This window comes from Felis catus, chromosome C1 (assembly GCF_018350175.1).
Source record: "Felis catus isolate Fca126 chromosome C1, F.catus_Fca126_mat1.0, whole genome shotgun sequence".
Taxonomy (NCBI): Eukaryota; Metazoa; Chordata; class Mammalia; order Carnivora; family Felidae; genus Felis; species Felis catus.
The window spans coordinates 62376868-62401131 of record NC_058375.1 but is presented as its reverse complement, the minus strand read 5'-3'; the positions used below and the strand labels follow the sequence as shown (position 1 = coordinate 62401131).

At 39.1% G+C, this 24264-nt stretch overlaps 2 protein-coding genes and 1 long non-coding RNA gene across 7 annotated transcripts in view; 2 read left to right on the top strand and 1 right to left on the bottom strand.

The window, feature by feature from the left end:
* LOC109502399 overlaps nt 1-3009 on the top strand; it is an 88058-nt gene extending 85049 nt beyond the window's left edge. The window contains exon 5 of the long non-coding RNA XR_006584411.1: nt 580-3009. This is a non-coding gene — a long non-coding RNA (uncharacterized LOC109502399). The remainder of the gene's footprint in view (nt 1-579) is intronic.
* Nucleotides 3010-5950: 2941 nt separating this feature from the next.
* TYW3 (tRNA-yW synthesizing protein 3 homolog) lies at nt 5951-23478 on the bottom strand. 4 transcript variants are annotated; one of them, XM_006934840.4, is made up of 7 exons: nt 23211-23478; nt 20606-20686; nt 17960-18058; nt 17658-17729; nt 15323-15456; nt 9470-9560; nt 6439-6513 (listed from the first exon to the last, which is right to left on the bottom strand). In XM_006934840.4, exons 1-6 carry the CDS (start codon nt 23382-23384, stop codon nt 9482-9484), a joined length of 639 nt encoding a protein of 212 aa, XP_006934902.2. In that variant the 5' UTR covers nt 23385-23478; the 3' UTR covers nt 6439-6513; nt 9470-9481. The 4 variants fall into 4 exon arrangements, with proteins under 4 accessions (XP_003990278.2, XP_006934901.2, XP_019692817.1 ...); XM_003990229.5 differs by lacking the exon at nt 9470-9560 and having other exon boundaries at nt 5951-6513; XM_006934839.4 differs by lacking the exons at nt 9470-9560; nt 17658-17729 and having other exon boundaries at nt 5951-6513.
* Nucleotides 23479-23511: 33 nt separating this feature from the next.
* CRYZ (crystallin zeta) overlaps nt 23512-24264 on the top strand; it is a 36500-nt gene continuing 35747 nt past the window's right edge. For both annotated transcript variants that reach the window (XM_023258829.2, XM_006934838.5), the window contains exon 1: nt 23512-23647. The gene's annotated coding sequence lies outside the window, so the exon portion shown is untranslated. The remainder of the gene's footprint in view (nt 23648-24264) is intronic.

Sequence of the window (24264 nt, the reverse complement as noted above, 5' to 3'; positions counted from 1 at the left end):
ACTCCTGTCAAAATGGGGAAGACCTTTGTTTTCAAAACAAGGTGCTCATCACCGCCTTTGCCTTTGCAATCAGGTGGCTCAAAACGGTTTCATTTTACTTGGTCTAAGTTTAGCCACGAGACCTTTGCCTTACCTTTCAAAACGTCAGTGATGAGTATTCAGTCCCTGTAGGCTCCTAAGCAGCTGCCCATGGCGCTGCCCCCTCAGGGGTGTTATGTGAAAGCAGGCACATTGACCAGGAACATCACAGAGTCTGTAGCACTCTGCCCCGTTCCGAAAGGGGGGAGAAGGGCCAAACATCCTGACACACATTACGCTCTTCAACTCTAGAAGCACCACGCCTCCAATCCAGGGCCAGCTTCATGGGTGTATAACCTGTGCAGCTGCACAGGACCCCATACTTACAAGTATCGCGTTGTTGCCATCTTGTAATTCTTGAACATTTTTCAACAGGGGCGCCCCTGTGGCATTTCGTTTTGCACTGTCCTCTGCAAATTGTGTAGCCAGTCCTACTCTGAGCTCTTATTTATTGTGTAATACCATAACTAACATCATTATATAGTTTAATTCTCCCTGAAGTTCTAATCAGGAGTTGCCAATGCTGATGCCCCCGGACAAGCCCTGAAGTGGGAAAGATTGCAGCCGGTGAGTCAGAGAGCCTGCAGGAGGCGCTGCAGCTGTGGTAAGTGGAAAAGCCTTGTGGACACCAGAATTTGACTAAGTGTTGTCTCTGGCCCAGTTTAGTCAGATCTTCCCATTTTTAAAGAAAAACTAGAGATGTACTTAAAAAAACAAAACAGTTCATCATATTTTAAAATATAGGCTCAATTAGGAAAAACATAATCTGTGTAGGCCAAAACGGGTGTTTGTATATACCTCCACCACTAGTTTATGACCTCTGCCCTAGAATTTCAAAAACAAAAGCACGTTTTTAAATTTTCTTTCCCATTTCTCAGTAAAGCTAACAGATTTTTTTTTTTTCTGCGTTAGAGCAAAAAAGCATTTAGTTTGTAGATGATGTGGAGAAATGAGGAATCCAGGCTTTAGGAATAAATGACTGCCTCCATCCTGGGGGAAGGGAAAAGATCCCCTTCATTTTAGTTGGAACAACAATGAAAAGAAACCACAAGGTAATTCTCAGTAGGTTATCTTGCATATTAAATTATTACTAATTGCCTTGCTATAGTTATTAATATTCTTGATCAGGCATGTGAATTGAATATAAAATAATGTACTATGCTGAGAAGCAAGTGGGGTTCAATGTCTTTTTGGGTTTATGGCCAGCATCTGTATTCTCTTCTCTGCTAATCTAAGAGGAACAGGATAATTCTGTTACCTTAGATAAAGGGATTAGGAGGCAGCCCCTCTCTTCCTGATTCTTATGCATATACTCACTTTATAAAATTTTTGGATCCATAAATCCCATGGGCTCAGTTTAAATGTGTTGAGGGATTATGAAAGCCAATGGATTATGAGATCTTTAGAGATATTTTTACACAACAGAACTCATAGTTATTCCATCACAGGACACCCCTCCCTCCGGTTCCTCCCCCCTCCCCCCCACTTCTATATGTATTTAGGGCTTATTTTTAAATTGTTTCTCTTCTCTTTTCATCCACCTGCTGCCAGGCATTTCCACATTTTATTCATTAAATTAGAAGAAATGTTGCAGACATTCTGAGACTATAAGATTTCTTTCCTGCCCCAATTTCTTTTTGGCAAGACTGCTGTATATGTTAGTATGGAAGAATGTGCTCTGTATACCTTTAAGGAGTGCCTGGAGTTGAACAGAGTTCAAATGACACAGCTATACATATTGTCATTCCTCCTAGCAGCTGCTTTAGACACAAGGATAAGGACAGTGACTTCATTAATTAATCTATCAGAACCTCTGCTTACCTTCCTATAACGTGTATACATAAAATCTGTGGCATAGGTACATGGCAACATCTGATCATGCTACTTTCTTTCATTAAAAAGTCTTTAATTTCTCTCCAGTGCCTTCAGGATAAAGTCTGTTATCAGTGAATTCTAAAAGTGGTGGGCTGATTTTATCATGATCCCTTGCATGAGTTTAAAAAATGGATTCCTAGGGGCACCTGGGTGGCTCAATCAGTTAAGCATCTGATTTCGGCTCAGGTCATGATCTCACAGTTTGTGAGCTTGAGCCCTGCATTAGACTCTGTGCTGACAGCTCGGAGCCTGGAGCCTGCTTTGAGTTCTGTGTCTCTCCCTCTCTCTCTGCCCCTCTCCCACTCACACTGTCTCTCTCAAAAGTAAATAAATAAACATAAAAACAAAATCTCTATAAAAAATGGATTCTTAGACTCCAGACTGATGATTTTGGCTTGAAAGACAAGTGAAGTCTGGGAGTCCGTGTTCTGAAAAGCACTCCCCCAGACACTGCTAGCCTGGGAGTTTCTGATGCACAGTTATGTTTAGGCAACACTGGTCTGTGTCCCTGGTGGATTGCAAAGCCCTTCGCAACTGGGCTTTAACCAACTTGACTTCATACCGTATATTGCATTTCAGCTTTTCCGGAATATTCACCATCACTGAATATATCATGCTCTTCAGTGCCTTAATTACATTACGCATTCTTTCTGTCTGGCAAGAGTTTTTCTTGGACTTTTTTTCAGTTAAGTGAACTTGTTTCTTGACCTCTAAGACATAAATGAAATGATACCCTCTTGAATTGTATTTCTAGTACTCCCACACGTAGAATCAATTATTCCTGCCTCTAAATTCTTACAATAGTATGTATTACACTGAGTACCTGGATGGCTCAGTTGGTTAGGCATCCAGGTCTTGATCTCAGGGTCATGAGTTCAAGCCTCGCATTGGTCTCTGTGCTGGTATGAAGCCTACTTTAAAAAAAAAAAAAAGTGATTCTCAAAAACTGTTGGTCAGATACTTCCCCAAAACATGTTTAAAATTACACACTTAGGGCGCCTGGGTGGCTGAGTAGGTTGAGTGTCCGACTTCGGCTCAGGTCATGATCTCACGGTCTGTGAGTTCGAGCCCTGCGTCGGGCTCTGTGCTGGCAGCATGGAGCCTGGAACCTGCTTCGGATTCTGTGTCTCCCTCTCTCTCTGCCTCTCCCCCACTCATGCTCTGTCTCTCTCTCTGTGTCAAAAATAAATAAACATTTAAAAAAAAATAAAATTACACACTTAACATCATAAGTTTATTTGCATTATGTTTACGTGGTAAATTTTAATCACTACCAATGATATAATTTCTAACATAGTAAAACATCAACTCTTTATAATAAATGTATGCTATCCCTTTAAAAAATAGATCCAAAGTAATCACAGTACCTGTTTTAGGTTAGGTTCTCGCAGAAGACACCATGCTAGTGCAAGTGATTTATTAAGCAGGCTCTCCCAGGAGAAACGGGTAAGGAAATGGAAAAAACATGATAGGATTCAGGTGAAGTCCCAGCCTCAGCCCGATGCTGCTGGGAGCTTATGCATGTCCAAGTTTATCCCATTTCTGGGCAACAGAGTTACCTTTGGAAGCTCTGCACTTGTCATTATTGGCTATGAGACAGTGGGTGTATATGTGGCAGCAGGGTGGGAGGTGGATTGGAAACAGACTCCAGCCTTTTTCTTTATTTTAGAGTGGATAGGCTCCAGAAGCCTAAAGCAAGAGCAGCAAAGCATACAAGCTGGGAGATGGGGCACAACACTAAATAAAGGGAACTGTGGCTATTAGATTCCAAAGGTGTCAACAATCCCCCAACAATGTGACATTACCAATAATTAAAAAATATATATATTAGACTTTGATTCTGGAAGATGGAGTAGATATATTTTCTTCTGCTAAGTGCAACTAAAAACTCTGGACATGTGTAGAAAACAAACATAAGAAGACTGAAAGGTGAAGAGGGGAAGGTGGACCAGCTAGGGATCTCGGGACCTAAAGAACAACACAGTGGTAAGTGCTCTGGGTTTTCTTCTTACGCCACATGTCCCAGACTGGGAACTGGAAAAGCCAGAGCCCAGAAATGCCAATGGGCTCAGAAAAAAATAAATAAATAAAATCCCAGTAAAAGCCTGCTCTCTCTAGCCAAAGAACCAGGAAACCTTGTAAGGAGAGAAAACTTAGAAAGTAACAGCTATACAGGAGAAGCCCAGCAGTTAGCTGGGGCTTAGCAGACAGATCAGGGCAGGAGTTAGGAGTCATTGTCTGAGGACAGAGCTGCTGGAATGTATGAGATGGCTGGGGTGAAGAGAGAAATGCAAGAAAGGCAAAGGCAGAAATAAGGAATGCCTACACATTATTGCCCTTTGGTTTACAATTAGAGAAAAATTTGGTAGCTTAAAAAAAAGTACACATGCTTACTGTCCCTCCCTGGAGAGTCTCAGATCCTTTCTGTAGTTTTCCAAAGTTCTGAAGATGATTCTAAGGTGCAGTGAATATTGAAAACTGTTGAAGGGTTTTAGAAAAAAAGAACTGAGAAGGATTCACCCTAATCAGGAAAATGATTGAGAAGTGTTCGGGATGCCCATGGATGCAAGAATGATTAACAGCAGCATTGGGGCACCTGGGTGGCTCGGTCGGTTGAGTGTCCAGCTTTGGCTCAGGTGATGATCTCATGGCTCGTGGGTTCGAGCCCCGCATCGGGCTCTGTGCTGAACTCTTGCTCAGAGCCTGGAGCCTGTTTCAGATTCTTTGTCGCTTTCATCTCTCTGCACCTCCCCTGCTAGTGCTTTGTCTCATTCCCTCAAAAATAAATAAATGTAGAAAAAAAAAATTTTTTTAAAGAATAATTAACAGCACCAAATGCTGCAGGATGGCAAGGAGATTGAGGACTCCAAGGAGCTTCTTTCTGGAACAATGAAAGAGAAGATTGTGTTGGAAGACTTCCTAAATGTTGTAGGGATGCTAAAAGAAATTAGGAAAAGTAAATATTGGTATCTTATTATGAAGGTCAAAGAAAAAATCTCTCAATAACTTTAAAGCTCCTTGGCCATTATCCATGATGCATTTACTTAGAGGATAATAGATGTTTATGAAGTCTACCTATTTTAAAAATACAAGTACAAAATCAGATCTCAGAAGGTAAGCATCTGAGATGCAAATCTAAACATATTTACATGAAAACTTAAATTATAAAAATACTAAGAAATGGCAAAATCACAATGTTTACTACATTGTATAATTTTTTTCTTGATATTCTGGTTAATTTTATCCTTAGTCCTATGACTAGTAATTTCTCTTTAAATATAAAATTTACAATTTGATACTTTCTGAAAATATGGTATGAAGGATCTTCATTTTATAATGAAAATAAACGGAAAGTAAATGGTAACATATATGCAGATGTCTATTAATAACTTTCTCATTTTTATTTAACATGATGCTGTCAGCACTCCTGTGGTGTAAATACAGCAGGTGTCAGAACTGCTATTATGCAGAAGAGGAAAGAGAAAGCCTTGGGAATTCAGTGATTTGCTCAAGGACCTCCTTGCAGCAGTCAAAACTCAAACCCAAGGTTTCCGATTCCTTGAAATTCTCCAAAATAGTATATAAAGATTCTACAAAGATTCCTATGTCTTAAGTTATCATTTCTGACCAGGTTTAGTGGAAAACTAGGTCTCACCTGTGTCACAGAGACCGTGTGTCAGTGGCAAGCTCTGGGTTGTGAGAAATAATGAGAAACAGGGTTCAGGTATTTTGTCCTGAACAAAAAGCCTATCAGTTCTTTTCTCCACAAGGTCAAAAGAAAGGGAAGAACTTGTTACTGGACTCCATGGCAACAAGAAGCAGACTTATCCCCCTTTAAAAGCTGGAGATTTCAAAGTTAAAAAGAAGTAAAATGTGGAGATGACTTTTACTCAAGTATTCCTAATGTTAAGGTTCTTCAACTGAAAGAGTATTATAGTTGTGTTTTGCAGAAGTAGAAATTGAAACTTAAAAAAAAAAGAGTCATTTAAAAAGTCAATTTTGCTTTGGTTTTTAAAAGATTTTATTTTTAAGTAATCTCTATGCCCAACGTGGGGCTCAGACCCATGACCCCACAATGGAGAATCCTATGCTCCTCTGCCTGAGGCAACCAGGTGCCCCAGTCAATTTTATTTTTGCAAGGAAATCTCTATGTGACTAAAACAGATGGTATTTAATAAGCAAATATTATACACAGCTATTTTTAAAAGTTAGGGATTTCTCTAAAATACAGAGAAAGAATAAATCTTGCTTTTCTGAGTGGCTCATATGCTCAAGAAACTAAAATACTCTTATAAAGAGCAGCTTTGGAATATCTATTAGAAACATTACACTACCAAGACCAAATCTTAGTAATCTTCAGGGAAGATAGTAACACTGATTCCTGGATCATCATCATTTTCAAGTTCTTTATCATTTTCTTCAATACATTTGCCACATGCTTCTGGGTTTCTTTTTTTCTTATGAGTATATGATGAATTATTTTTGTCTTTGATTTTCTCTTTGGGATGTGAGTTAGTAATAGTTTCTTTTTCCAAAGCATGTTGTAGGCAGTTGTAAAACCTATAAAGAAATAAATACTATTGTTATATCTATGTTCTGAAATAGCATGAATGAAATACATCTAGAACTTATAAGTTATATAAATTTTATGTTTTGTATTAACCTTAAAATATAAAATGAGTTAGGGAAATAATATGCTTCTTGCTTTTTGGTATGATCATTTAATTAGGAAATATGTTTTCAGTTTTTAAGAACACTCCTAAAAATTGGTTGGAATCACCTCTTGACAACTGGTATTCTACCTCAAATTCTATTCCACGTGTAGGAGTCAAACAAAGAAGGTAAAAACAGAACAGATACTATTTTCCTTTATAAAAAATCACAAATGTAATAAAATCTCATTTTCGAAAATTTGGCAAATATATGAGGTTACAAATACGGATTACCTCTATATAACTACTTAGAAATAACTTGTCAATATTTTAATTCTTTCCAGTTTATTAATATATTCTGAATTAATGTACTTATGCATGCACCCATATATCTACTGTATTTTACAGAATTTTTATATATAAAATTTTACATTTTCTGTTATATATTTATTGAAAAATTTTTCTGTATCATCAAATAAACTACAGAATAACACTTTTTAATGATAGTATAACATTATGTCATCTAAATTGGCCTTAATTAATTTTCAAACTTTCCCTAATACAAACAACAGTGTGACAAACATTTTCAAAAATAACATGACCTGAGTTTCTAGCTGTTTATTTAAGGCAGACCCCTAGAAATGTAATTACCTGGTTAAAGGGTATAAACGGTAAAGCTCTTGATAAATACTACTTGTTTTCCAGAATGGGTGTAAAAAAAAATGCTTCTTTTTTCTTTTTAAATGTTTTCTAATGTTTATTTTTGAGAGAGAGAGACAGAGTGCGAGCTGGGGAGGGGCAGAGAGAGAGAGGGAGACACAGAATCTGAAGCAGGCTCCAGGCTCTGAGCTGCCAGCACAGAGCCCGACACGAGGCTTGAACTCACAGGACTGCAAGATTATGACCTGAGCTGACATTGGACACTTAACCAACTGAGCCACCAGGCACCCCCCCAAAAAATATGCTTCTAATGGCAATACTTGACAGACCACTTCACTCAAATATTGAATATTACCGTCAAAAAACATACTTTACTTTGATAGGTGACAACAATGTCCCATTATTTTTTGTTTGTTTGCAAGTGAAATTGTTTTTCATCTGCTTATTAGCTATCTTAATTTTTTAAATATAAATTATTCTTTCCCTTTCCTCATTTTCCTACTTCCATGTTAGTGTTAACTTTGTGGTACAACAAACTGTTAGCTCCCTGAAAATTTTTCTTCATGTCTTTTCTTCTTCCGTGCTAGCACCTAATACAATGCTCTGCCTCACACAGTAGCCTTCCGCATATGTGGAAAGGCAGAGAGGTGGCATGGTGTGTTGCATATGCTTCAGATGTGTTCCACTGGGAAAGCTAAGCCAGGCTAATTCCAACTTTACTGAGTTTCGATTTCCTCATTTATAAAAGTGGGTATTATCTCGTACCAAGCTAAGTTGTCAGGAGGTTACAGGTTATATATGTAAGTACCTAGCACAGTGCCTGGCACAAAGTAAATTCTCAATATGACTATTTTTACAGAATATAAACTCTATGAGATCAACGACCCCATCTATCTTGTTTTCTGTTAATATTCTTAAAATGTAGTGTGATGCTGACACACTTGGGAAAAATATGCCAAAAAAGTGAACAAATAATAAATGCTGAACAAAAAGGTGAATATGGATGTGTTATAGTAGGTCCCAAATTAGAGTCATCTGGAAGCTCAGAATTCCCTTGCCATTGTGGGGATCTCATCACGCTTTACATTCTATTATAACGGCAAACTGTGACAGGGAATTTTGAGACCTATACGATAGATGGCTATTTGGACCAATTTTCTTCTATCTTAAATTCAACGAACAGGTTAAGTTCTACTTGCAAAGGCTCTAAACTGCCCTAAAAAACCCAAGATATATTCACCTGTTTCCAAACATTCCACATAATTCTAATACGTACCTAACATGAATGCTACATATCCTGTCCGTATTTCAAGTACTATGTACTTACCACTGTATACCTTGATACCCAACACCATGATTGGCAAGTAATAGGTACTCAATAGATATTTCTTCAATTAATAAATCAATCTCAAAGACGGAGGTATAGTACAAGGAAAAACAGTATAGTAGGAGGTACAGCAAAAGGCTTTGAAAAATAGTAACTGATGTATAATTTTTTAGACCCTGTCCTGTTCCATGGTAACAGTCTTTTAATTTAATGTACCCCTTATATCCTTACTTAACTGAAATCTGGTCCCCCCACAAAGACACCATCTGCTCTGCATTCCTCTCAAGTGGAGATGCTTATTCTTTCCATATCCTACCTAACACAGAGTTGAGGTGAGGTCAGAATTCATCTGGCTCACTAACACTTCACCAGACGAAACTCCTTCATCTGCCCCTCACGCCAATATACCAGTATTTTGTTCAGTCCCTTACATTCATGAAAACTTCTATACTTGGCATGATCTTTCTCTCCAGGTCTTACCATCATCTTGGGTGACTTCAATGACTTATTTTCTTCTCATCTTCCACACTGTCTATTTAGAATAGCTTAATAAAATGACCCTGTAGAATGATTCATTTTATATAAAACATAAATCCAAAAATTCATACCACAAAATGGTGTGAATCACCCTTATTTGATCATAAGAGGCTATCCATGATGTGAAAGTTCATTTTCTACCATTTCCCACCCAACTCTGAACTTTAGACTCAGGTAACCAAGTGTTTTTTTTTTTTTTTCTGTGGATTATACTTCATTCCTAGAAAATTAAAGGTAAGATTAAATTGCTCTTTTATGATCACAGAGAATTAATAGCTTGTGTAAAATATCTTGTCAATTACATAAAAAAAAAGTAATTAAAGAGGAACAGGTGCCTTACTTTAATCTTCCATTAAAGAACCTCAGAATTCAAAGCCACATCCGTGGGGTACCCAAAAACAACTGGTGAAATGGAACAAAGGCCCTTTGTGCTGAAAGCTAAGAATAAATATTTCAAATACTTTTTCCTTTTCCTTTTTTAAAACAATTTTTAAAAAGTTCTTTGGGAAACTATCTCTCTCGATAAGTCGGAAATTTGTTTTGCAATTACATGCTCTGCCCTCGTATGATGCCCCTTTACACAGCCTTCTACAGCCCAATTCTCAAAGTGCAATTTTCTCAGCTCTCACAGGCAACAAAAAGAGCTCAGGATATAAAAGGAAATGTATGCACAGGCAACAGTCTTCCCTACCCCTTAAGAAAATCAAATTGTCTTCAGTTTCTCTACTTCTGCAGTCAAGACTGTCATGCCACAGGGCAACTTGTACTTAGTTCTCTTCATGACAGAATTTTTCAGACCAGCCCTGGGAAAATGAATTCTTGTTTTTCAGGTCAGTTAGAGGACCACTTGCAATAAAGAGCTGATATTTCTCTGATTTCTTAAATAGGAACATAAAATTAATGAAAGCTGGACACAATTTCATACCTTTTAGGCTTCCATTATTCACAAATAACAAAGGTGGCTATTTTCATAAAAATGTATTTAGATTTTAACTGGATTAAACTCAAGCATTTTTATTTAAAAAACAGGCATTGCCTGTGCCAGGTGCTGGGAACATTGCCTGTGCCAGGTGCTGGGAAGAGAAGTAAGAGACCAAGTTGTGCCCTCAGGGAGTTCAGGGTTTAAGGGGCTGCAGAACTGGTAAGACACATTCAGCATGCCATGAAAAAAGACAGGACAAAGTTGGGGCACACTGGCAGTACTCTGCTTTGAGTGAGATCATGGAACGCTCCTTGGGAAAAAAACCCAATGCCAGGGCTGAATAGTAAGAATGGACAGAAGTGGACTAGGTATGGGAAAGGAAAAAAAGGAGGGGAGGGAATATCCAGGGGGAACTATGCAAAAACAAAGTGTGTGTGTTCACTTTATATTATTTACTTCTTTTGACTGAAGTACCTAGGGAAACGTACGAGTTATTTACTTGCTTTAATTCCATTTTAAAAATAAGACTAGCAACAGTAGGGAGTCTAAGACCTCTGTTATCCTTGCCTCTTTCTTCTCTCTACCCCCATTTCTAGTCTGTCTCCATGTTCAGTTTACACTCTGCACTATCGCTCCCATTCATCTTGCTATTTAGGGTCCTATTAACTTCTCACCAGGACTCTGTAGCAAGAGCCTACACCTGCTCGCCCTATCTGTAAGCCATCCTACACATCTTCCAGAATAATCATCTAAGGCTCTGAAGCCTTGTAAGTAGCACTGTTGATGGAAAAAGTCAGTTAATGAATTTAGCAAATATTTATTCACCACTATTCTCATGCCAGATATTCAGAAAATAAGAAACGGTCTTTGCCTTTGGGGAACACTTAATGTGTTAACTTTTAAGTTCTTTTATTGTCTGTTATTAATTCAATACACATGTATGGTTTTCCACTATGAGCTGGACACTAAGGTTTTAGGATAAGAGTATTTAAAGTGCGCACGCATGTGTGTGCGTGGGGGGGGGGTGGTTGGTGACAGGGAGAAGTCAGTCCTATTTCCAATGTGACCACATTGTAGTGGAAAAAAAGGACATACGTACAAGTAAATAATTGTAATTCAACACAGTTCACATTTCTGTTTTGCCCTGAGTGGTAATAATACTGATAAATGATAGTAAATAAATACTGGTAAATAATATTGGTAAATAATAACTGGTAAATGGTAAATAATGCTGGTAAACGAATGTGAACGAAGGCAATGGCTATGGGGTTGAGACTAGGATAAGAAAGATAATAAAGAAAGGCTGATAGAGTGAGTATTCTAGTTAGATGTGTTCAAAAGCTTATTGTATATATAGGCTCGGGACTTGGGAGAAATTTGGAAGACCTACCATTTATATGGGGAAGTAGCTGAAGCAATGGGCCAAGGGCAGTGTGTTAGAGAATAGTAATACTTAACCACCAGGTAGATTAATAAGGGAAATCCAGAAGGAAGCTGAGAAGGAGCACCACAAACAGGAAGGAAAGGAGCAAAGTGATATAAGAGAATTTCTTGCCAATAGGTATATGAAGACATGCTCAATGTCACTAACATCAGGGTAATGCAAATCAAAACCACACAGACATCACCTCACACCTATCAGGATGGACATTATTAAACACACACACACACACACACACACACACACACACACACACACACACAGACAACAAGTGTTGGCAAGGAAAGGAACCCTTGTGCATTGCTGGTGGGAATATAAGACAGTGCAGCTCCGGTGGAAAACAGCATAGCAATTCTTCAAAAAATTAAACCTGGAACTACCATATGATCCCACAATTCTACTTCTGGGTCTATACCCAAAAGAACTGAAAGTCAGGACTTGGATATTTGTACAAATATGTTGATAGCAGCATTATTCGCAATAGCTTAAAGGCAGAAAAATCCCAAACATCCACTGATGAATGAATGGATATATAAAATGTGGTATATAACTATATTGGAATATTACTTAGCCTTAAAAAGAAATGAAATTGTGATACCTGCTACAACATGGATACACTCTGAAGACAGTATACTAAGTGAAATAAGCCAGACATAAAAAGACAGATATTGTATGATTCCACTTATGTGAGGTACCTAGAAGAGTCAAATTCATAGTAATAGAAAATAGAATAGTGGTTACTAGGGGCTGGGATTCTAGGGAATGGGGATTTATTGTTTAATGGGTACAGAGTTTCCGTTTAGGATGATGAAAAGGTTCTGAAGATGGATAGTGTTGATGGTAGTGGCTGAGTAACAATGTGAATGTACTTAATGCCATCGAAATGTACAGTTTAAATGGTCAATTTTATGTACATATATTTTACCATAAAAAAGAAAAGTTAAAAAAAAAAAAACAACCAACCATCGGATATAGATTCATTTACTTTTTCTCTCCAATTTGCTTTATCAACAGTATTATATGCCAATGTACTCAGCCCTTTTACTCTATATTTAGCATTTTCTTACTACACAGTTGGTGAAGAGAAGAACACGACTAACTTCATTGTACTCATAGCCAAATGTGGTTTCATCTGACCCAAGTCAGTCTTGATCTCTTATTAATAGATCCAAAGATAGCCTTCCTCTTGTAATTAGTAGTAAATAGATCTCCAAACTTGGTATTTTTTGCCTAGAAACCATTATGTATGAATGTATCTTACTCTTTCCACTAAGAAGTGGGCTGGGGAACTGTTTTACACAAACAAGACCTTTTTTATATTAAGAACATTTTACCTGTTAACTTTAATTTTCACATTTCTAGATCATTTCTTATTGCTGAAATTTTACTCATTAGGATTTGACTTATAAAAATTCTACTATAGTCATTTGAATTGTGAAACTTTGGTCCTACGACAAACCAATTTTAGTACTCTATCTGATTGCATGACTTATCACCTCCAGTGTTTATTATTTTTTCACTTTTCAACATCAGAAGGGTGACTTTTCTCTGCCTTTGGTTGGATGTACAGCTGTTCCCACAGGAACTCTCTAATTTGTTCCCCCTTTCTGAATTCACATGTAATCTTCTAATCAGTATCTTGAGACACTTTTTACCCTTCTGTAATTTTTCACTGATTTCATATGATGAGCATGGCTCTCTTGATAGCAGCATGCACACTATAATCTCAAAACATATTTCCGAGTCAATGGATTTAAAGTATAATTTGATTTTATAGTTGGTGAACGTGGCTCAATTAACTTCACCAGGTGTATAGTTAGTTGCTCTTGGGCTATATTTATAATCTTGTTGAAATTCAAGTAAGGAAACAGAGAAACTGATTTGTTACTTCCTATGTTTTAGCAAAGAGTCTCACTGGAATACGATCTAAGAAAAGCAGTAAACTTTTGGAATGGTACCAATAAGTACCTGCATGTAGTTCAATCTCTGTAGTCTGCTCAAGTGGCTGGGTGCTCTTCAGTACTTACTTGAAATTATCACTTCATTTAGAATGTTTGCTCAAAGCCAGGTAACCCCTCTGCTTTTTTCAACCAGGGTTACACCAGAAGATTAAGTTCTAATGCCCTAAGACATCCACTGTACATAATGACTTAAGTTCTCTCCAACGTATCTAGGATGGAAGATGTATACCATTGTTGAGAGAAATGAGAAACAGTCACTTGAATAATTTGTGAATTCTATGGTTCAAATGAGGAGCTCTGGTTGAGAAAGCCTGGATGGTGGTAGTGATGTGATTGTAGGTTTATTTTCTATATGTGTCCGTGAAGAAAGAAAAGCACTACTCTATCCTGAGAATCCATGACATGACATGGATAGGGCTGGTCATTTTACACATGCTATTTAATGTATACTAAAACTGTTTTTTAAGACAAGTATTTCTCCCAAGTTAGACACAAGAAAAATTAAGCCAAGCGAGTTGAGTAAATTGTGGTAGAACCTGGAATCAAACTCAGCTCTGCCTCTGGGTCCAAATTCTCTCTCTTTCCACCGTCCTACACTGCTACCATTGGCACCTGTAGCCTTAGCTTCTCCAAAGGGGGTGAGAAGGAAACTGTAGGTATTAAAGAATGTTACACAGGCAAGTTGAACAATAAGATTCCTTTGCATTTTAGTCAGGATTCTTTTAACTTTTTAAAAAATTTATTTATTTTGAGAGAAAGAGAGAGAGAGAGAGAGAGGGAGAGGGAGAATAAGGGGAGAGGGGAAGAGAGAGAATCCCAAGCAGGCTCTGAGGTGTCAGTGCAGAGACTGATGTGGGGCTGTAACACACGAACCATGACATCATGACTTGAGCAGAAGTCAGACACTTAACTGAGTAAGCCACACAAGTGCCCCTGCAGTCAGGATTCTGAGGGTGATAACAGAGAATGGCTTAGCAGAGAGACACATTAGAAGCATGCTACTATGAGACCAGCTAACAAGGCTATATTGCAATGGTCTTGAATAAGGAAAGTGACAGTACAGATGGGGAGAGAAGAATGACTTAAGAATTACTTGGGCAAGGATTGACCAGTTGTGAGGTAACCAAGGAGAAGAGAAAAAGGAAATTCCAAACAACAAGAAGTTGACCATCACTCCTTGAATAACTCAGAAGTATACATCTTGCTGATGGTAGTTCAGTGGCATTACCTTCATATAAGAAAAGCAGCATCATAGTCACTGCTTTATGTCAAAAACTCGGTTTTTAGGAAAAAGTTGAGAAGAAAGTAATGTAAGAGTTTTACTTACCAGGAGGTAAAGTTTAAGAAGAAGAAAAGTATAACGATGTGAATTGATAGCCATAATCCTTCCCACTGGAACAATTATGGCAATTCTAGATTTAATCCCTAAGAACCAGCCAAATATGTAAAATATTTATCAGACTAAAATTAACCAGATTGCTTTCCTCAAAAGGAGATTGTAGGTAATCTCCAGTAGAACACATCCAGGGGGCAGTGTGTACCTCTTCCCTGGCTGCCTTCAAGTCGATCAGTTATGGTCCCTGTCGCTGTCAGGCACTCTTACCTGAGTGATTATGCTTCTCACCTTTATGCATGTTGCTGGCAGTCATGTCCCACTGCCCTCCATGGAGCCTCCCCTTTATGCTCTATTTAGTATCCATTACAGCCTGGGCTACTCTCATCTATTACTTTGATCATTTTTTTTATTATCTGTGATAAGGCTACAAATAGAAAAGTAGTTGGGAGTATAAACTGAAGATGGTATGTATCAATGTTTTCAAAGATGACCTAGATATAGAAGAGTAACATGGAACTATCCAATTAATATACCTTTCAATTCTCTTCTTGTTTTCCTCCATTTTTTGATTCGCTATCTTTAACAGGAAGTCGATATATTCCTCAGTCACCATCAGTTTTCCTTTATGGCTTAATGGAACTTCTAAGCCATGTGTGCTCCGGATAGCCTACAAGGACAAACAATTTAGATACAATGATTTATGTACTAGAGACACTGAAGATAACTAAAGAAAAGTCCCAGTCAGGGCAGTGTTTAAAGATAGTTGGGTTCCATTACAGGATTTAAGTTTATGCTTTAATATACTTTAGCTAAACACAATTGAATGAAAGGAGATTAAATAGATTTTCCCAACACATAAAGTTATTTCTGAAGAAAGTCATTCTACACATTGTTTTTCAGAAAAGCAGATAATATCCAAGAATCCAATCACTTTAACAGTTTCAGTCTCACTAAAGCTTAGTAAGACTTAATGCCCTATTTAAAGAAAAGAAATTAATGAAATCTCAACAGCAGCTTCAAAGGAAAATCAAAATGGACTGGATGCGGAAGAGCCTCTTAGTGCTGCTTGAGCAGAGTGTGGTTATAAGAAAATAACAAGCCTGTCCTATCTCACAAAGTGGCTGCTTTTTCCAGGCTTGAGGGTTGCCAATCTTAGCAAACCTGTTGATGAAATAGTCAGCATGTGCCAAGCAAATCCAAACAATGGAAATAGGTTAAGAACAGCAGCAAAAACTATTATGAGAAATAAAAATTCTCTCAATAGACTTTTACAAAAGAGCATCTACGATGTTTCATGTGCTATGACAGGAGAGACACATGCACGTATGTGTGCAATATGCCCATGCGTGTACATATACCCATACACACGATGCTAAGGAAATATAGAAGAGGAGCAACTAATTGAGTCTGAGGCCTCGGCTTCATGGGAAAGGTAGCATTTGAGTTGGGATTTTGAAGGATAAATGCAATTTCACCACACATAAAAATGGAGGCAAGGGTATTCCAGCAAGAGAACGACTTATCTATAGTCATGGAGACATGAAAGAGCATGATACATTTGGGAAACAACATAGTTTTCTATCTGGCTGGAACAGAAGTATGCTAGCAGAAGATGAGCATAAAGAAGATCGATGGAAAACAGTTTGGGTAAAGCCTTGAATACCAGGGGAAATATATGGAGACCCTGACTTTTTAAAAAGGGGGATTCTGATAGTAATGGCTCAGGGTGACTGACGGAGAAGATGGATAGCAGGAAGACCAGTCAGGAGACTGAGGTGTGAGACCATGAGGACTTATGTAGGGGCAGTAACAAGGGGCTTGAACAGGTGGGGTCGGGTGTAAGAAATTAGACGTGGATGTGATAGGACTTGTAATTAATTGAATATGGAAGACAAAGGAAAGGAAAGTGAAAGAACAACTCTGTTCTTGCTTGGGCTACCAGATGCAGTGTAGGGGAAGGAGACGGGGTGGGACACAAACCAGTACTGTGGACTCTGACTTTCTATTTAGTCATGCTTTTTTTTTATAGATGTCTTCTTTTGTACGCCATCTCTATTTGGGGAATGGGCAATTTGTTAAAATAGAAAAATAGGAAAGTCTAGGGAGCTAGAATGGAGGAAAACCTGAAATAGTTCAAAAGCAAAGAATGCATGCCATTACAAATAGTAAATGCTACAGGAAACAGGGCAAAATCGCTAGGAGTTGGCTTGGCCAGGACAAGGACTCAGAGAGGCTGGGGGCATAGAAAGGTCTTTAAAGATCATCTAGTCCGGGGTTGGTAAACTTTTTCTATAAAAGGATAGATAGTATATATTTCTGACTTTGTGGCCATAAAATATCTGTCATTACTACTCAGTTTTACCACTGTAACAGAAAAGCAACTTTAGACAAAAACTTATCAAGTGGGAGTAGTGGGATATGACCTCCTGTGGACTGGACTTGGTCCCAGGGCAGTAGTTTGCTGGACCCATAATATGGCTAAGAAAATTCAGATCCTAAGGGATTAAGGAGCTTGCCTAAGCTAATACAGAACAGCTGTGGTGCCACCAATACCCATGTAGACCCTCTGCCTATGAGTCTTTCCACTATATCATAGTACTTATTAAATTGAGCCTTGACTATGGTGAGGAGGGCACAGAGAATCTGGTTGAAAATAAATAGAGGAAGATAGTATAGGATCTCAGATGCAAATCTAAGAACTCTGGACTCTGCTCTGTAGCAAAGAGTAAGGTACTGAAGCTTTCTGGGCAAGGGCATGGCAAGAAGATTTGAGTAAGGAGAGACTAAAGGCTAGAATCTAATGAGGTTATTCTATAATCTGAGTCACTTTGTGCCCAAAGAATTGCTTTTTGCCAAAAGTTATCTTACCAACATAGTCTTTCCTCTCTTTCCCACAGTTATGCCAGAGTTCCTGAAACCAGAATCTATTGCCACTGAATGCTGTAAGAAAAGAAATTGTTTAAATTCCGATAATCTGGCTAATCAGATAAACTCTGATTATTTAGCTCTACATAAACTGAAGAAACATATATAACCCCAAATCTATAATTAAATTTAAAAACTAGTTAATTAAACTAACATTGCATTGTTTTTTTTTTTTGGTAGATTTAAATTTTAAAATTAAATCTACCCACATACCTATTAATTCAAGTATAATCATAAAAATTTACCAGAATCTGTGCATCCTGTAACTGTCGACACTGCACATGAAGAATAAGTGGTTCAAATTTCAAAATGGCATCACCATTTGCTTTCTTCAGAGCTACAATCTAAATAAATGAAAAATGTTAGCAATAGGACACAAAAATATGATTCTGTTCTTTGGTGACCCTTTATCATATGCAACTTCAGTTTTCCCCAGAAACATTCAGACTCATCCAGCAACCTTTTTCTGCAATAACTTTTTACTCTGCTTTTTTGGTCCTCCATCTCCAAAAACTGATTAATCTGCTTATTATTTTAAAAGACCTGATTTAGGGGCGCCTGGGTGGCACAGTCGGTTGAGCGTCCGACTTCAGCCAGGTCACGATCTCGCGGTCTGGGAGTTCGAGCCCCGCGTCAGGCTCTGGGCTGATGGCTCAGAGCCTGGAGCCTGTTTCCGATTCTGTGTCTCCCTCTCTCTCTGCCCCTCCCCCGTTCATGCTCTGTCTCTCTCTGTCCCAAAAATAAATAAACGTTGAAAAAAAAAAATTTTAAAAGACCTGATTTCTGGGGCACTTGGGTGGGTCAGTTGGTTAAGCATCCGACTTTGGCTCAGGTCATGATCTTGCAGTTTGTGGGTTCGAGCCCTGTGTTGGGCTCTGTACTGACAGCTCAGAGCCCAGAGACTGCTTTGGATTCTGTATTTCTCCCTCTCTCTCTGCCCCTCCCCAACTTGTGTTCTGTCTCTGTCTAAACAAATAAACATTAAAAAAATTTTTTTTAATAAAAAATAAGGGGCGCCTGGGTGGCGCAGTCGGTTAAGCGTCCGACTTCAGCCAGGTCACGATTTCACGGTCCGTGAGTTCGAGCCCCGCGTCAGGCTCTGGGCTGATGGCTCAGAGCCTGGAGCCTGTTTCCGATTCTGTGTCTCCCTCTCTCTCTGCCCCTCCCCCGTTCATGCTCTGTCTCTCTCTGTCCCAAAAATAAATAAACGTTGAAAAAAAAAATAATTAAAAATAAATAAATAAATAAATAAATAAAAGACCTGATTTCTAATTCTCCCATAAACATTTTGTGTCATTCTTTCCAACCATTACTTGGACTGTAAACTACTATTCTATTTAATTCCATAACAGATTTTCATTAAGGAATAAGTTATGAATGTACTCTTTAAATGCTTTGTTGTGAGACTGAGATTTGAGACACATGTATGTCTGAACTAGCATTTATACAAGGCAGTTGTTATTTCTGTCCATCCAGTATCCCTGGGCAGTATCCTCTCTTCTTCATCCCATTTGATTCCAGTGGGACTGTCAATCATGATCCTCACACTATGCTGCTATCATAATATCAGAGATGCCGAGTGCCCAGGACTGATCAAGGATAGCATTTCATTCTACTGGCAAAAATAACTGATCTAAGGGGCGAACATGCCCAAGCAAGGGGAGTCAGACTCCTCTGGGAATGACACCTGGATATTAGCAAGAATCTTTTTCTGCACGGCGTGCCGGCAGCTAACTTTCCTGCAAAAGCTTATCTGCAGCAGAAAAGAATAAGGGTAGGTATGCAGAAAGAACCAGGACCCAAAGAAGGAGATGGAGACTGAGTGAGCACCCTGAAGACAACATGTGAGAATATAAACACATAAGGTAAAGTACCTAATAGAAACTTATATGAACTTCATCTAAACATTTTAATTTAGGAAACTAAATAACTCAGCACAGATGGGAAGATTTTCCAGAAGCAATCCAGATAAGTAATGTATAATTTATTTTTTTTAATGTCTGTTTATTGTTGAGACAGAGACAGAACGTGAGCAGGGGAGCATAGATAGAGAGGGAGACACAGAATCTGAAGCAGGTTCTAGGCTCTGAGCTGTCAGCACAGAGCATGACATGGGGCTCAAATGCATGAACTGCGCGATCATGACCTGCTCTGAAGTCAGATGCTCAATCAACGGAGCCATCCAGGCACTCCAGTAATGTATAATTTATTTATATCAGTATGCTGGTAATATACAGATAGTGTTAATCCCTTTCACTCAGCTCTTTTCTCCTATAATTTGTTCCATGTTACAAAGTCATCAAATGGTAGAACTGATATTCCTGTATTTTTGATCTGTGTGTCCAATATCCATAAACTCTCTATGTCCAAGAGGAATGCATACATAATTATATACATGTATATGAGTAATGCATACATATATGTATATGTATATATATGTATATACCAGTAATGCATATGTATGTATATGTGTATATATACATATGTGTGTGTGTGCACACACACATGCATACATACTTTTATCTCTACAAATCAAAAAGCCACTGTAATGAATTCTCTTCGGGCTCTCTCATCTTCAGTCATTATGACTGTGTACATAAATCTACCTCTAGTGTTCTATGTTCTTTATTTGATGTGACTGTGAATTAAAAGTTTATTTCTAGGGGCGCCTGGATAGCTCGGTTGGTTGAGCATCAGACCCTTGATTTCGGCTCAGGTCATGATCTCAGGGCTGTGGGCTCAAGCCCCAGGTCAGACTCAACGCAAAGTGTGGAGCCTGCCTGCTATTCTCTCTCTCTCCCTCTGCCCTTCTCCCCTGCTTGTGTGTTCTCTCTGTAAATAAATAAATAAATTTTAAAAGTTTATATATAAATTTATATATAAAAACTTACCACATCATCTTTTACACAAGGTTTGTGTGTGACCAGTAGCCAGCAACAGTTTTGCTTTTGAACCTTAAAACCATTTATATTCTAAAATAAAAAAATAATAAACATAATTTAATTCTATCATATTTATAAAAATAACAAATACAATGCATAGCATAATTCTAAACTTTCTTAGGTGAATAATCCCAAGTGGTAATTTTAAGTATTACTGAGAACAATTCAATAGGCTTTGGGTAAAGTTAACCCAAAACAAAAAATGAAACCAAATTAGCTGAGATAGAAAGAAAATAAATTGTTTATCATAAAAACTTAATATTTTATGAAATATGGTCATGATTTTGTCAGGAGAAAAGGGATTATTCTAAGAGGTTGTACACTAGCAGCCCTGAGTTGTACTCTAGTCTAGCTGTTTTATTTGACTTGTACAATATTAAAAAAACAAATAACAAAAAAACAACTTGAACTCCTTTTGTTAAGAAAGCACTGTACCAATCCCACACAGGGCTTACTACTTTTTACTGACACCTCAGCTGTTCATACCCTTATGTCTCTAGCCTCTAGAGGCATACATTTGTAACATGTGGATTAGACTTTATATGTAGTCCCAAAGGGCAGAGCTAGGGCTGCAAGGTCAAAGTTTAAAGAAGGCAAATACCTAAACATCAGATTTTTTTGTTTGTTTGTTTATTAACTGGGGAATGTTTGTTTTTAAAGTTCATTAGATTCTTTGGGTATAAACAGATCCTACCCTCTTGGAAAGAGAATGCAGTAAACCACAAGTACTTGTCAATCACTATACTTCTACAAAGTAACTATTTTTACAATGGGTACACAGGAGACTTGGCTATCTGGCTTTGAAAAGCGGAAAAGCTCTGCTTGTCCTGAATAACTGGTTTGCTTTCATTGAGTGACATGTATCTGATCTTACGCTGGCTGCTGTAAATCTTAAGAGTCAAATGTGTGGCCCACCTCTAGAAAATTTATAGAATATGGGGGCATGTTTGGTAACTAATGCCATTTCTAGCTTCATCTTATCTATACTCCCTTCGCCTCCATTTCCCCACTTTTTATTTTTCTTCCTCTACTGCTTTTCTGTAATTCAATGCAATTCCTTCCTGAAATAAGGCTAAGTGAAAATAAATAATCTACATAGAATGAAAAGAGGTTCTGAAAAAGTCCTAAGGCAGTTCAGGAGAAGCAGTCATTACTTACAAGTGGGTGTGTATGCTTGTGTTCAGATGGGAGAGGGGAGTTTTTGGAGTCACATCTCAAACACACAGAGATGGGGGAAAACATTTCAGGAAAAACAAACATGAAAAAGGCAAAGGCTGGTAAATCTGAGAAAGGACAGTTCAGTTTTAGTAAACAGATAAACATGAAGAGAAGTAGCAGAAAATAAGGGAGCAGCAGAAGGGTTGAAAGGTATACTAGGGTAGGGGTTCGGAGTTTCTGATGGTGAAAAATGTGTAATAAAAGATTTTAGCATAGATGAGTGACATACACAGAGCTGTCTTTAGGAAAGTAAATCTGTTAACAGTACGTAATGTAGTTTGGGGTCTAAGGTAGTAGATCAGTGACCTGTTAGAAAAACACTGCAGAAATTTAGGTAAAACAGTGTAGTAGAAATGGTGGAAGAGAGTAAGCCCAGCTAGAGTGCCACTGTTCAGGAGGCAATGGAGGCGATATAAAAATATACAGGCCCTCCTAACCTGGGAGGTCAGCAAATTATCAGTGAATGAGGGATCTAAAGAATGAGCTTATGAATGTGCTGTCTTTCGTGCTCTGAATTTAGTCCTAACGCTAAAATTAACATGGAGCTAACTTTTACGGTGCACTTAACATGGGACAGACATGATGCTAACTAAACATTTCAAATTATCCTATTTCTTTTACACAGAATCCCTATGAAGCAAATACTCTATTATTCTCAGTTCATGGAACAGGGAGGGGCTGAGTTTAGGTAATCTTCCTAAAGTCACATAGCCAATAAGTCCCATGACTGGTTTAAAATCTAAGCAGTTATCACTCCAAAGCCTGTGGGCTTGACCACTATCTCAGACTACACCATACCAAATATTCTATTGTACTCGGCTTAACGTAAAAATTCCCAGAGCTGTAATAAGGGATTTGGCCACCAGGAGGCAGTAAACTCCTTAACCCTGGAGACGTTCTATAAAGTAGTTAACAATGATTTGATAGGGCGATTGAAGAGAAAAGGAGCCTCGCCCAGCTGGAAAAGTCTTTAAATTCCCCCTAATATTCAGAATCAAATTCTCTAACCTTTGCAACTCAAGATCATTCCCAGGCCACCAGTTTCCTCATCCCTTGGGGCCTTGTTAGAAATGCATAATATCAGCCCAACCCAAGAATTACTGAATCAGAATCTGTATTCTAAAAAAGCTTCCAATGATTAATAGACACATTAACGTGTTAGAAGCACTGGTTTAATTCAACCTGCAAGTTTCATAAAGAAGCCGAGACTACCCATCAGAAGGACAAACACAGGCTGGACTGGGGTGTTCGGACTGGGGTGTTGTTCAGGTGGGCACAGGACTCTGGTGTTGCACACCACAAGAGTGGGCACTGAAAGGACAAAAAACGGCCTCACCCCATCTAGGAGGATGATGCGCCCAGCGCAGGAACTCGTGGTGAAGTACTGTTCTCGCCCATTCAGGAGCTGCACAAGTTCTACCACATCCTCATCCACACTGCCCTTTCGGCTGAGGTCTGCTTTGCTCAGACCCTGTGCCTTCCATCTCTTGAACTCTGCGTTACGATCCATGTGAGGAAGGATTTAGAGACTATACTTTGACGTTAGGTCTCGCCTTTCCCTGGGGGAAGCCATATTGTAGCGGGTGGTGGCCGGAAAGGCCCAAACTTCCTCTCCGTTCCGGGCTCGGGAGCTGGTTGCGCCCTCGTCTGGGGGCGGGGAGAGGCGGGCGGACCAGGAGGAGCCAGCAAATGTAGAAGACGCCCAGGTCCGTCCCCTTTTTTGTGGAATCTGAGTGAGCCCTCGCAGAATTTGCTTCCCCTCTCTAGAACCGGGTAAGTGGTTTTAAAAAGTCCCGTTAGTTGTCCAGGCAGCGGATCTCCCCGCCGCTTGTCCAAAAAGGGGCCGAGTTGATTGAGGTGGCGCTCCTACCCCGCGTTCTGTCCTCCTGAAGAATTTGCAAAAGGAGCTCGTGGCCGAGGATGTTTTCCTCTACGGGCTGCTTGTTCCTCAGGCGTTAATCGCGCGGGTACTTTAACTTGATGGCCGCGACCTCCCGGCCCTGGTCTCCAGTGAGATCCGTGTTTGCGCTGCACCCAGCAGGGCGCCTTTGGCTCTACCCCCGCCGCCGGGCCTGGACGTGGGCATTCCCGCGGCCGCGCGCGTCGGCTGCGTGGCCCCTGTGCTCAGCCCGGCGGGCAACGGCTTGTCCTTCGTGGTTCCTGCGTCTGCGGAGCTCCAGCCCGGCCCTATGTCGGCTCTGCCATCAGAGCTGCTGTCTTACTGTTGGAGAGAAATGCGTAGTGTTGTGGCCTCCCGTGCCCCGTGGCCCCCACCTGAAATCATTTTCAAAGGCAAAAAACTTAAAGAACACTGCGTAAACACATCGTTTGATGTTCACTTAGTTCCGAGACGAGACTTAACCTCAGTGACCAGGGAATGTGTTAATATT